General features: G+C 41.7%; 1 protein-coding gene across 1 annotated transcript; it reads right to left on the bottom strand.

The window, feature by feature from the left end:
- Nucleotides 1-1,151: 1,151 nt before the first annotated feature.
- On the bottom strand, nt 1,152-13,388 carry tmem86a (transmembrane protein 86A). Its single transcript, XM_051382318.1, has 3 exons — nt 13,232-13,388; nt 6,997-7,261; nt 1,152-6,380 (listed from the first exon to the last, which is right to left on the bottom strand). The coding sequence occupies exons 1-3, from the start codon at nt 13,250-13,252 to the stop codon at nt 5,953-5,955; spliced, it is 714 nt and encodes a 237-aa protein (XP_051238278.1). The 5' UTR covers nt 13,253-13,388; the 3' UTR covers nt 1,152-5,952.

Genomic DNA, 13,388 nt, shown 5'->3' with positions numbered 1-13,388 from the left:
GTTAATTAATCATTTAGTTAATTTTGTTAATTTAGTTAACTTTTAAATCCAAAGTGTGGTGTAGTGTGTGTAGGCTTCCCCCAGGAAAGCCTGTGTATAGGCATTGCTTCTGAGTGGTCTGCTGCTGCTTGAGAGAGAGTGTGGTCTGGTAAGGAGCTGCCAAATAGAGGTTACAACCCCTCTCCATCCTGACGTCACCATGCTGGCTCTCACAAACTCCATTTCTATAGAGCCACCAGACGACTGGCAGTGTCAGTTGCCAGGTTCAGATCAATTAAGCACCAACAGGCACTAAACCGACGTCACTGGTACCTTCCGCCTCCCTACGGCTCAGCTAAGGCACAATAAGGTGGAAGTAGTGAAAGCCTGAATAGTCAATCTAGGTATTTGACAGAAACTAAAGGCTGCTGCACCCAAAGGGAACTAAACCCTCTTGTATTTGTCTTGTTTCCATGATGTTTTCATCACATTGCATTTATACGACTAAACCTAAGAGATACAGGATGAAAACCTATTAAAGGATTTTCCGATACATAACTTGAATGGAGTAATATTATATGGTAGATAATCTCTTTCACATTTTTTTTTTTAGATTCAATGTCATTTCAGCATTTCAGCAGACGTATGTGTCACCAAGCCTATTTTTGTCAGTCATTACAGATATGCCTGATTTTCATAGAAGACTGGAGTTCTTTGATGGTAAGACCTTGGCTGCAAATGAATGAGATGCATTTGGAGAGAACTGGCATGATTCCTAAAGGAATAAACTATGAGATGTGCTGTGTAAATGTGGGTGTGTGCATGCACATGTAAAAAAAAAATAAAAAATGGGGGAGATAAAAAAAAAGCAGACAGAACAAGAGAAGGCAAGAGGAAGCATCGCTAGCAGTTCAACCACAGGGTTGAAGCCTGTTGAAAGCACATTTTCCACCTCTGCCACACTATAGAGCGCAGCAGTTACTAGAACAGAGCTCTCTGTTGTCCTCCAGTTCTTTCTGCCTTAATGGCACTTTATCTGCTGAGGGCCAACAGCTTCTGTAGAAGCACAAAACACTGAACTGTTATAAATATCAGCTGACATTTTGAAGGGCATTTTACGGCCCCTTTTGATCCTAGGAAACAGCAAAACAAACAAAGAAGACCAAAGGATGTAATGTTGAAGTTGCATTGTAATTGCATTTATTTCTCCAATAGATATTCACATTCATAGCAGTTTCACTACAGCAAAGAAACTATTTTGTCTCTACAGTCATAAAAGAAATAAATCACTAAATGAAAATCAAGGACAACAAGGTAAAGTGTATCATAGAATAAAAAAAAAAACATTTGTTCATAAAAGGAAGTCAAATGATGCATTGTAATGGGCTTTCAATAAAAAAAGTTATTTGTGGAAACCAAACCCAGCTTTTTCCACAGTGACAAGCAAAAATACCATTTGGGGCTGTTTTCTGCAAATAAAAGGATAACACTTAAAATTTTTTTAAACATACATACGTTTGTAACACTTCCAGAGCAATTAATGCCTTTTTATACAAATTGCTGATTCTCCCATGCATCAATGTGTCATTTTCTTGTGCTTAAACCATCAACAGTTACTTGAAAGAAATTCAAAGAGCCAAGAAAAAGGGAGCATATACTTTAAAGAATACCGTACACAACAATCCTTTTTTTTTTAAACACTATAGCTGTTGATTGGAAAGAGAGATTGACTGGCCTTACTCTGGGTACAGAAAAGTGCAGCACAAAGTAGATTCAGATATATTACAAAGAGCATTATTTTTTACATACTTCTCGTTGGCTCATACTGATGTTGGAGAACTGTCAGTCATACTCATAAAAGCACCTGTAGTGTGCACTTTTCACTTTGTCAAGATGAGTGTTGACAACCTACTTGTCATGCATGAGTATGGATACACAAACCTTACAACTCTATGTTTTGAATGTCACCCGCCGTGTAATAATGAGCACAGCACATTAACAGCAAAGGCTTCAAATCAAAGATTACAAGAAAAAACAGCAAAAAAAAAAAAAAAAAGAGAGAGAAAACTTTCAAGAGCGAAAAAAATGCCAACTTATTTAGAGGACCAAGCGAAACCACGGGCACTCTCTCTGCGACAAAAGCTACTGGTTCCACCTCACTTCCTACAGCGCAGGCCGAACCATACTGGCCTCCCACAGCTCTCTCAGGTCCCTTTTGTCTGCACACACAAAGCTCAGAACAGGGCTGTTGACAGGCTGATGTAAAGTGATGCGCTTGCTGGCCTGCCATCTGTGGGGTGGGGGCAGGATGGTGGCCGGATGTAAAGGGAGTCCTCCTCTGTGTGTCATATTTCACCTCACCTAACTCCAGCTACAGTATCACTCAACATTAACCTCCTTCCTAAACGGAAGGCCGAATGTACTCCAGCACCAACGAGGGGGACCTGTGTCTCCTGCAACACAAAAGGTTGTTTGATACATGAGTGGGCTCCAATGCTTAGAAGTTCCACTCAGTGAATTGAGTTTGGTTTTCTATTATGCATTCAGCTTTGGTTATCTGTGCCCAAGTCAAATAAAAATAGAAAGGATGGAGGAGAAACAATGAATATTTAAAACTAAATCCTCCAGTTAGGCACAATAACTGGAATTTTACTGATTCAATATAGCATTTGAGTTTATTTCTTTATTTACAGACTATCAAAGTCATGGAGGTTTTCCAAAGTGTGGGTTGGCCAACAAAAATAATCTCAGAAATACTTCAAAGTAAAGCCTGTCGTCTGGCATGTAGCCATTAGGACTGTAGGAACAAGAGTCAGGAGGCTTTATGTGGCAGAAGACAAAGAAAGTGGTGATTACATAAATTGCCTACATAGTAAGGATGACTAAGACGGCTTGACTCAATTCCGTCATTCCCTCGTGGTTTTACTTCAGACTGCATACTAGAGTCAATCATGTTAACCAGCATTTCTCCTTGTACTTCACAAAACCCTGACTTAAGACAGCATAAGCAGACAAATGCATGTCTGCTAGCGAGCCTCTGTGGATGTCTTTCAGCACAAAGGCTTATATTAATTGTTGATAGAACATGTTCTGCCAGCGAGGTGGATGAGATGAGAAGAGGGGGACTCTGTGGCAACGCCGGAAGGACAAATTAAAACACGGAACAGAAGGCGAGTGGTCACACAGATGGACTGACAAGACACTTCTGACTGACAAAGCAAAAATATGGTGCTGAAAAAAGCATGCTGACGGGCCAAAAGGAGATTGAGGAACTATCTGGCAAAGCAGCAGTCGGGACACTTGGGCTGAGTGTCTTTCCTGGTCAAACGTAAGACTGTGTGCTGCTGTTTAAGAAACCGTGTTGAGTGTCAACACCACGGTCTGCCTGCAGACCTGTCATGGTGGCTGATGTGATGCATAAGCATATTTTGATGTGTGTGTGTGTGTGTGTTTTTTTTGTGTGCGTACGTTGGTGTAACCGACAGCTCCAGGGTTCATTGACCCAGAAGAAGAAACCCATAACATGGGTCTGTTTCTTTTTCCATGCACGTTTGTTTTATATACAGCACAATATATCATGTTAAGGTGCATGTGGACTGGACCATTACATAACAATACCTGTCCCTTGCTATTTTTTTTGTTAGTAATTAATACTTTCAATTGCGAGTGTACATTTATAATAAAACTGAGTTTAGTGGTTTAATCATAGAGCCAGTGACATATGCTAGGTAATAGGTAAGGGTATAGTCAAGAGACGGCATGTCCACCAATGGAAATGCTTCCTATTAAGGGTCAAACGAACCTAAAGAATATATATAACCCACTTTAAATATACTGTACCTAATCAAATACTACCTTAAAGTCATCTTTAACAGGCAGCACATTCGGGGGCTGCTATAAAACACATAAAGAGGTTACAAATCTCAAGAGGTGAAGGGTATGAAGACAGTTTAAGAGCCTTGTGAGAATACATTAAAGATACCCAGCAGTGTGTCTACTCCACTATGATGGTTCACAGCATTTCTGGCCTTGAGTTGGTTCTGACTTGTCACAGGCGTTCACTCAATGGCTAAGACAATACACACACTCTCTCACAAGTACACACACACACTCAAAACATTATATATATATATATATATATATATATATATATATATAGACGCCTGTACAAAGTGTTACAGTATACTTCTTTGATATTCAGTAAGACACTTCATCCGAACATAAACTGTTTGCAGAGGGTGAAACAAATGAAAGGTGAGAGGGGGAAATGTGTGATAGATGAAAGACAAAATATCAGCCAACCTTTCTGGGATTAGCTGCGGTGGATTTTGCAGGATTAAAGCTGATGAAGTGTGCTGTGAGAAGGAATTATTGGGAATAATGGGATTACTGTTCCCTCACATGACAAGCCAGTTCCCTCATCTCCCTTTTTTTCTTCAGTCAGGATGCCCTGTGGCAATGTGTATGCTAATGTGCCTGTTTCTGTGTGTGTCATCATGAGTGAGTTGAATATCTTATGAGGCCCAGACATGCACGCAAACATACACATACACATACACACAGAGCTGATAAACAAAAAAAAACAAAGAAGACAGTAACATAGTCCTTTCTTTGCATTCTTTAGAACATGGTCCCACGCCAGTGACAGCATGGGTCGGCTGATCTAGTCCAGCAATAAGAACCCCGTGGACTTTTCCTAATAACTAAACCAGCAGGGGTTGAAGGTGTCAGGTGTGTGAGCATGTCAACTTCTGCAACCTACATTTCTGGAAAAACTGGCAGGCAAAACACTGAAAGCCTTCACGCCAAAAAGGAGGAGCAGGTGCACTGTACAGCATGTTACAATGTGTGCAGTGGTCTGCTGTGACTGTGTTTACTGTGTTCTCTTTGTGACAACAGGACGGTGTCAATAAAATCTCAGCAGGAGGGTTCGAGCTTCCACAAACAACCACCCTTTTCCTAAGAGTCTGACTCAGTGTTCAGTCACTAAAACTACAATACACAGTGGTTGTTGCAGTCACGCAACTCTCCCTCCTTGCCTTTCCACCTCATTGCCTTATTATTAATTTTTTGTTTTCCATCTCTGCTCTTCTTTCTCTGTACATTTAGTTATTCAAGGACAACCTAATTCATTCATCCAGAGAGACTGGGTGTGGATTTGCAGTGGATGTTAAATAACGGCGTGAACAAAGGCAGTGTGGTCGTTGTAAATGAAATGGAAGGGACTGCAGATAATAAAACAGGTGTGGATAGGCTCCTGACTTTAAGAATAGCACCCTTAATTCAGGGGAACACAGAGCCACGGAGAGTGAAAAGCCAAACATGGGCAAGTCAGTAAAAAAAAAAAAAAAACACTCCCTTTTTAACAAGGACCAAAATAAAATGTTGCATTGTGTTATTGGACCGCATACAGAATAGATGTGTGTGTGGTGGGAGTCAGTGTGGTGACTGTGTGGAAAGCGAGGTAAGAGTGTTAATCAAACACACATAAACGCGCGCGCACACACACACACACACACACACACACACACACAATTGCTCTCCCACACACACACACTCCTTGAAGGTCCCCAGTGAGATGCTCCCCTTAAATTAAAACATAACAGTTAAAAGTAAAGTAATACTTTCTATATATAGCAGGTTAATATTACTACACTTGTCTCCATGGTAACTAGGTTGAGACACAGCCAGTCTAGGATCAGAGGAGGCAGGTAGGGCTGTTGTCGGGAGAGGCTGAAGATAATACTACCATATCTTCGTGGTAAGAAGACTGGTGTTAGACCATACTAGTGGGGTAGTAGGGTGATAGCCTTGTGGAAACTGTAGTGGACCAGCTGTCATGGTAACAACAGTGTGGGAGCGCCACACTGAGATGAGGGTTGAGGGTTTGGGTATCTGGCAGTGAGATGTGTCCATGATCACTGTGGCCGGAGGGGGGGTGGCTGCCACCTTCGCTGTGGACATCATGGTATCTCATGTTCTCTTCCTGGCCACCTCCACATCCTGGCACTCGACGGCTGACAGGGCTATCAGCATCTGAGCCGCGTAGTAGGTCGCCATGATGATGGCACGCGAATGGGGCACGGGGAAGCAGAACTTGTTGACCGCGATGGTGAGGTCGGAGACCATGAAGAGCACGGCGCCCAGGCAGGCGGACATCTTGGTCCAGGTCCACAGGTCGTTGGCCAGCTGCAGGCCTGCGACGGCCCTCCATCCCATGAAGCCGATCAGGCCTATGTAGACAGCCACCAGGTAGGTGAAGGGGCCAGAGAGGTAGGGGTACAGCAGCATGTAGCTCAGAGAGGACACAGCAGTGATAATCAGGCCAGCAGACACGTTAAGGGGCTTCATTCCAAAAGCAGACGAGTAGAGGATGTGAGTGATGGCAAACATCAGAAGGCCTGTGGGACATTATATATAGGATTTATTTCAAAATAACGTAGCAATCTATCCTACACCATAATGCAAAAAACATTAATTTAAGCTTGGAGCATGAGGCGATGAATGAATGACGTGATATTATATATAAATATCTGAATAACTTGGCTCTTATATTTGTAGTTTCTGGTGGTTATTACAGCTTTCTGAGAATACTGTGACATTGTAACAAGTCACTACAACTCCAATGATAGATGAGCAGTCAGACGATGTAATAATGTGTGAACAAGCCAGTGGTTTAGCACTTTAGTTGGAGGTGAAACCAAGAAAACAAGTAGGAAAACTTGGGTTTACTACAGTAAGTATGGAAGGTCAGCGTTTGAAGGAGTTATGTCTGTAAACCATGATGGATGCTGACAACAAATGTTGGCCTTCATTTTGTCTGCAGAACCTTTCTTTTAAACCAGTATGACAGTATGACGTATGACCTGGCTGCTCATATTTTTTGCCCCATCGCTATCACCAATAGCAACGATGACCAAAACTACAACAAGAAGACCCAAGTTGAAACCGGATTCATCCTTTAAGATGTAAAATCCATAGTGACAATGCAACTCAGTGTGCGAGGTTTCTCCTCACCGTGGACGAAGTAGCCCTGCTCCTGCCAGATGAGAAAGGCATCACCCAGAGCAGAAAATATGAGGCCAGCCAAGATCTTGCGGGCACTGGAGTGAGCGCCCAGGAAGCTGAAGCCGTGTGCCAGTAAAAAAACCCACAGGCAGAAGATTGGCAGACATTTGATCAGTGCACTGAACCAGGATGGGCTTGAGGTGGGCAGCCACAGGACAAAGTATACACAGGTTGCCTTGAAGAATGGCACCAGCTTGGGGCCCTCACTCTTGACCTGAAAGCAGATTTAACATTAGTATTTGTTATTATACACTTTCTATTCAGTCAGTACAAAAATGTGATACTGTTGTCATCTAGGAGTGAGGTTTCAGACTGCAACCATTTGAATACAGCCCTCTGTAGATAAAAACGGCAAATTTTTAAGGTAACAAAAACATGATAATTCCTAGTTTCAGTTAGTTTCGTTCATTATACACGTTACCTATGAATATTATATTCCATTTCTGATCCTCCTGTTACACACTGGACCTTTAAACTAGATTTATTAAAAGGGGCTTTTATCTCAAGGTAGGAAGCTTGAAATATATCACGATGACAAAGAAGTGCAAAACAGTCAGCACTTTGTGTGTTTGAGGTACAGTATCTCACATCTTTAATTAAAAAAGAGGAACCTAAGCAGCAAACTTTAAATACTTCTCATTATTTGGGGTAGTGTTTTGAGTTAGGACTGGAACTGTCTTAGGGCTTGTTTTGTGTAGTCATTAGTTTCTCTCACAGCGTCAGACATGCACGTGCTTTGTGGCTGAAATGAAACTCTGCAGAAACAGCAAGTATAAAGGGAAATGCAATAAGCGCTCACAGTGTTACTTTGCCTCCCTGTAACCTTTTCTTCTTTTTTTTTGACTCCCTCCCCATCTTGTTTTTGTTTCTCTTCTCCTTGCCTCAGCTTCACCATCTTCTCTGTAGCTCATGTTCTTGAGAACTGCGCAAGAAGTCTCAATTTCTTCTTTCCAACTGTGTTACCCGTCGTATTTCTTTCTGCGCAAACAGATGAGGCCCAAAAGGATCACACAAATACAAAGAGAGGGCCAGAAGGGCCAGAAGGGGGTTTTACGCCACCTCTGAAATGACCACCCACCTATGGCTCTGAGAATCATTCTCTAGAGACCAAAGAAGGAAAAGAAAGGAGAGGTTAAGATGGGAGGGAGAGGAACTGAGTAAGGGTTCAATAGAGCTGAGGTCACTGGAGGAGGGATGAGGAGGATACGAGTGAGACAGGGAGGGGAGGACGAAGAAGAGGTCATAGTGCAACATGGAAAGGGCTGGGTTGCTCTTTGATGCCCCCCACAACTATTTTCCAGTGATCATTTTGTATCCCTCTCCGCAAACGTTCTGTGGTAAAGTAAAATGACTCAAACGAAAGCACTGGTCCAGTTGCAGTGTTCATGAAAGAGATAAGTAAGTAGGGCAGAAGACACGAAGCAGGAGTAACCATGGGCAAGTGAAGCTTTGGGCGCGACAGTGGGTGAGATGGGGCTACTGGCATTCAGATGACAGCTGGATTTAAGAGTGGAGAAGTGAGTGGGGGGGAGCGGAGAGGTGAGAGAAAATGAAAGGTTACTCTAGTTCATATGGTTTGTGCTCCTGGAGGAGGGGAGGAAGGGGAGGCTGCTGATTGCACAACTACTCAATAAAATAGCGGGCCAAATTACCTTCTAGGATCAGACGCAGTGTTTGAGTGATCTCAAACCTGCCCTGATGTAGCTTATATGACTAACACAGCAGGACAACAATAGGGATTTGATACACAGGTCCACCCATGGTCATAAGCTTTAAATTAGACATCATTAAGTGACCAAAACAGCAATACTTTATCTCTGAAATACTGCCATGGGGTGGCCATTCCTGTATATGTAAAGTTTCTTTATATGTTCCTCCCCAGCACGCTAAACTAATGTGATGCACTGGTCATTATGGTTTTTTTTAAAGTCCATTGAGAACTGAGCCACCTTGCACTCAAAATCCTACTTCTAAGACTTCTGGAAAAACTCAAAAGTGAGGCACTGGCTCTCTGCATGATTAAGATCTGATTAAAGAGAAGATCTAAAATGAGTAAGGGCCAGCCAAGAATGCAGACACCCTGTTGTTTTATGCCAGTCTACACTCACTCAGAGCTTCCACTGTGGCTTTGGTACATGTTCAGAACCAGAAGTTGGATTTTTTACTTTCAACTGTGCTCCCAAACTGTGGAATTTCATTTCCAAATATGTCAGGGATTTTAGTGAACAACACCTTTTTTCATCGCTCTTATTGGTGTCATTTTATATAGATGTTATGCTATACTTTAAGCTAGATTCTTTATATAAACAGAGCTATGTAACAGTAACTTAATCATTATACGCCTCACTGTAACCACGGCTACTTTCTGACACTGTGTGTTTGTGTGAGTGTGTCAATCTAATTTGTTCATGATCTTAAACAACTTAGGGCACTTTCAGTCTTTTTTTTTCTTCTGAAGTTTGATCGGACACACACACACACACACACACACACACACACACACACACACACACACACACACACACACACACACACACACAAAACAACACACACACACACACACACACACACCTATGTCTTCCAGATGTACATTGCATGAGAGGAATTTTTCCATGGAGGCAAGACTAAAGCTAGGTGTATAATGTAAACTGATGCACTCCTCTTATCTTCATCATGTACTTTGCTTGGCCTTCATAAAACAAATGGAGACATAAATAAGCCTGCACGGGTGCCAAGTAGAGGAGACAACACTGGCAACACTCCCAGACTAGCCCATATTATAACTGTTTATCAGGCCACTCATACCTACTTAAGCACAGGACACAAAAAACACAACAAATGTTTTACTGTCGGGATTCAAAGATGTTTCCAAGCACCATCACTATACAGATAGGGCCTATCTATTATTTAGTAAAATGCAGTGCAAGAACACTTTGCCTAAGATCCAGTCCAACTGCTCAATGAGCCATGATCACAAACAGTCTGATTGTTATCTGCGGGGGAAAAAACTCAAAACGTATGTAGATCGCCAGAGTCTAGCAGGGGATTTAGAGGCTGAATACAGATTCCAGGGAGGGAGGTGGAAGGAAGTTAGAGATTCCCATAACCTTTGGCCCTATTCATGCTGAATTTGAGCCATACTTTGCAGTTTCCTTTTCAATTGTTCATGTAAACTTACTGTATCGACACAATTAGAAGGGCAGCGAGGAGGAGAGAGACAAGACTCAACGGCACTGAGTACTTTGGAAGCACAAAGTGTACAGAGCTATTCAAAGTGTATTTCATTGTATCACTAGCTGGACTGAAATCTTCAACAAATTACAAAAAAAAGAGGATTACAAATAGGCCATGTGCCTCAGTTTAGTTCAATAACACTTAATAAAAAAACTCATCTTAGCTGACTTGGACTTTAATCTAAATTATGATAATGTCTCCTGAATATTATTGCTTTTGTCAAATCACCCACCATTACGGCTGTAATATCTGATGTCTGATCTAATACATGACTCCCTATCCCATTAAACTAAATTGCATTAAATTGTTTCATCAAGGCTGCCTACTTGCCTGGTGGAATTCATAAACTGTTCTACAGCGAGTGTAATTGTTTCGTTTCTCTAAGGCTCAGCTTAGTTCTCCTGTTCAATGTCTTGTACCTGAATGGGACTATCTGGGTTTTTGTCTACAGGGAAACAGAAGGGGACATTAGCGACGGCTATGAGTCCTGTCTGTTGACAGAACAGAACATAATGCCTTATTTGGAAGGGAAACGCAATGAATCATTGTGTTATCGTGTTATTGTCTGAATGATCACATTATAAATGAAGGCTGTAAAAGTGCTGTGACACATACAGCTGACACCTGCCTCTGTCCGCTGTTAGAGAATAATATGGTTAATGATTGACTGTGTCTGCATGGTCACTGACAAGCAATAGGATGGAATGATTCCCTTGTACAATGTGGCCTGGTATCCAAACCCGAAGAAACAATAGTACCAAATAAACAGTTTCTTCAAATGATTTTGTTATTTTGAACTACAGATTTCAAAGGCTTTTCCAGCTGTGTTAAACTACAAATCCATGTACTTTTTCAAGCTAGCGCAAATAATACAGAATCACTTGAAAATAAGACCTATTTGCATTAATGAATATCCATAAATCTTTCCTAATTTACACACTTTTTTGTATTTTTTTGGCCAAACTATCAGCAACTTATTCAACCCCGAACTGTAGTCCAGCAGTCCAGGAAGGAACAAGCAGCTGTTAGGCGCTAATGCTTCTGCACCAACCACGAAGACAACAAAAGCACTGCATTGAAGCATTGAATAACACCCAACCAGGACGAACATCCATTCAACCATTCTGGCTCATATGCTAGCCGAGTGTCGGAAACACGACACTCGTAAACATACAGTATAAGAGGGGAGTAAACTCCTGTGTGCTTAATTTGGCAGAGGGGAACTGTAACATAAGTATGTTCCTGGCAGGAACAGCTGGCATGCGAGTCATATGACAATGTTATTTCTATGTAGCATCACACAACTCCCTTTCCCTCCTTACAGCTGCTTTAACTCCAAATAACTCGAGTTCAGCTGCGGACACGCGGTATAGTACAGCACAGTGCAATATATGCACACGAATCAAAACCTAGAAGAATAATACACTTGACCTCAGCTGAACCATGCATATTTGCTGTATAAGTTTTTGAAGTTAGTGAGTAATACTGAGCTTTGGGGACAAGGGACAAAAGTCAGTCCTCAGCAATTATAATATCAGTAGAGCCAAAAGCAAACTCAAGCTCCCACTGTATATCTGGGCTGCAGCAGGCACCTACCAGCCAGTGCAAAGTCCACATTAGTTAAGGATAAGGATAGCATCTGATATCTCCTGTTGTGGAACTTTTTTCAATTATTACAACAATTACATTACAATTTTTACATCTTAATCAAAATAACAGATTATACGATACTCTGTGACCACTGTATACAAAAATAAGGCAACTTAAAAGTAAAATGATGATTAATAAACTTTTGTTTGCTTACCCAGTTTTTTTTTTTTACGTAAAATTACACTGGAGGGAGACAAATGTGTGTCCTACTATTTGCTGTATCAGTGTTTTTTCTCAGTACATGCCATTCCCCTTTCTTGCAATAGCGGGTAAAAGGCTTCAGGCAACCCAAGGACCTGCACAGCATCTTCATCACTAAGGAAACCAGTTTGTATGGCAAGCATTCCTCCACACAGGCTGAACGCAAAGCAGTCCCACAGGCTACACATCAGTGTTTACCACAGGGCCAAGTTACACCACACCATTCTGCACAGCCCCTGTAAATGGAGTAACATTTCATAGCAGCTGTAAAAGTAAGAGGATGCTAGAAAGGGTTAAATTATTCATGTAGCTATCACATTTTTTTTTTTTTTCTCAAAATGGCCAACTTCTTGCAGTGGCACTTGGGTCAATTATATGGGATAGGCTAAAAACAACAGCGTCTATGTAAAGCACAGCCACAGCAAAGAAGATGAAAAGAAAAAGGCAGCCACAGCAGAGCACTGCTCGGCGCATGCGTTGCTGGAGGGGACAGGAAAGGGAAAAAAGACAAAAAGGGTCGTCACATGACAGGTTTTTCTTTCTGCCAGGGGCTGCCTTTGGAAATTTGTGGAAACGTCCTCCAGTACGCGGAATATCGAGGTGTAACAGCGGGAACGAGTGCTGCTGAGGCGTGTCAACATGTTCAAGGAAACGACCAGACTGAATATAAAAGTTCCTGCTTTGAGTCTCCAGCACACACAGAATGCACGTCATGAAATAAAAGAGGCATTATGAAATAAAATACGCTGACAACAACGACACGGCTGTCCAAGGGCACCTGGCTGAACATTTTTTAATTTATCAAACAACCCTTCTTATTAATTGCTAATTAAATTGTCACCTAAAGAGCCTAAAGAGCATGCGCTGGCCTTCGGAGACAAAGTTTGACATACGCTGTGCATAATAACGCAAATGCAACACTAAACGTCGAAACAGTCACTCGAGGCAGTCCGTAATGAGCATATAATGATATAAACATGAATACTGGTGGATTATTTGATCTTCGGAAGTGTTATTATCAAGAAACAGAAAGCTAAACCAGCTATCAGCACTGTTTTAATGTGTGAAACATCAACGCTGGTTGGACGCTGATACTCACCACTGTTACCGGAGAAACCATTTCTCCCTCGCTGGTGTCTCGTGTCTATTTAAAAAAAAAAAAAAAAAAGGTATATGATATAAACACTCGGCTTTAGGGTCCTCCTTTGTATGGTGTACTGTATGAGGGATGCCGATTGTTTTTGTCCTAGCTCCGG

This window comes from Dicentrarchus labrax, unplaced genomic scaffold (genome assembly GCF_905237075.1).
Source record: "Dicentrarchus labrax unplaced genomic scaffold, dlabrax2021, whole genome shotgun sequence".
Taxonomy (NCBI): domain Eukaryota; kingdom Metazoa; phylum Chordata; class Actinopteri; family Moronidae; genus Dicentrarchus; species Dicentrarchus labrax.
This window is presented reverse-complemented; position numbering and strand designations above follow the sequence as displayed.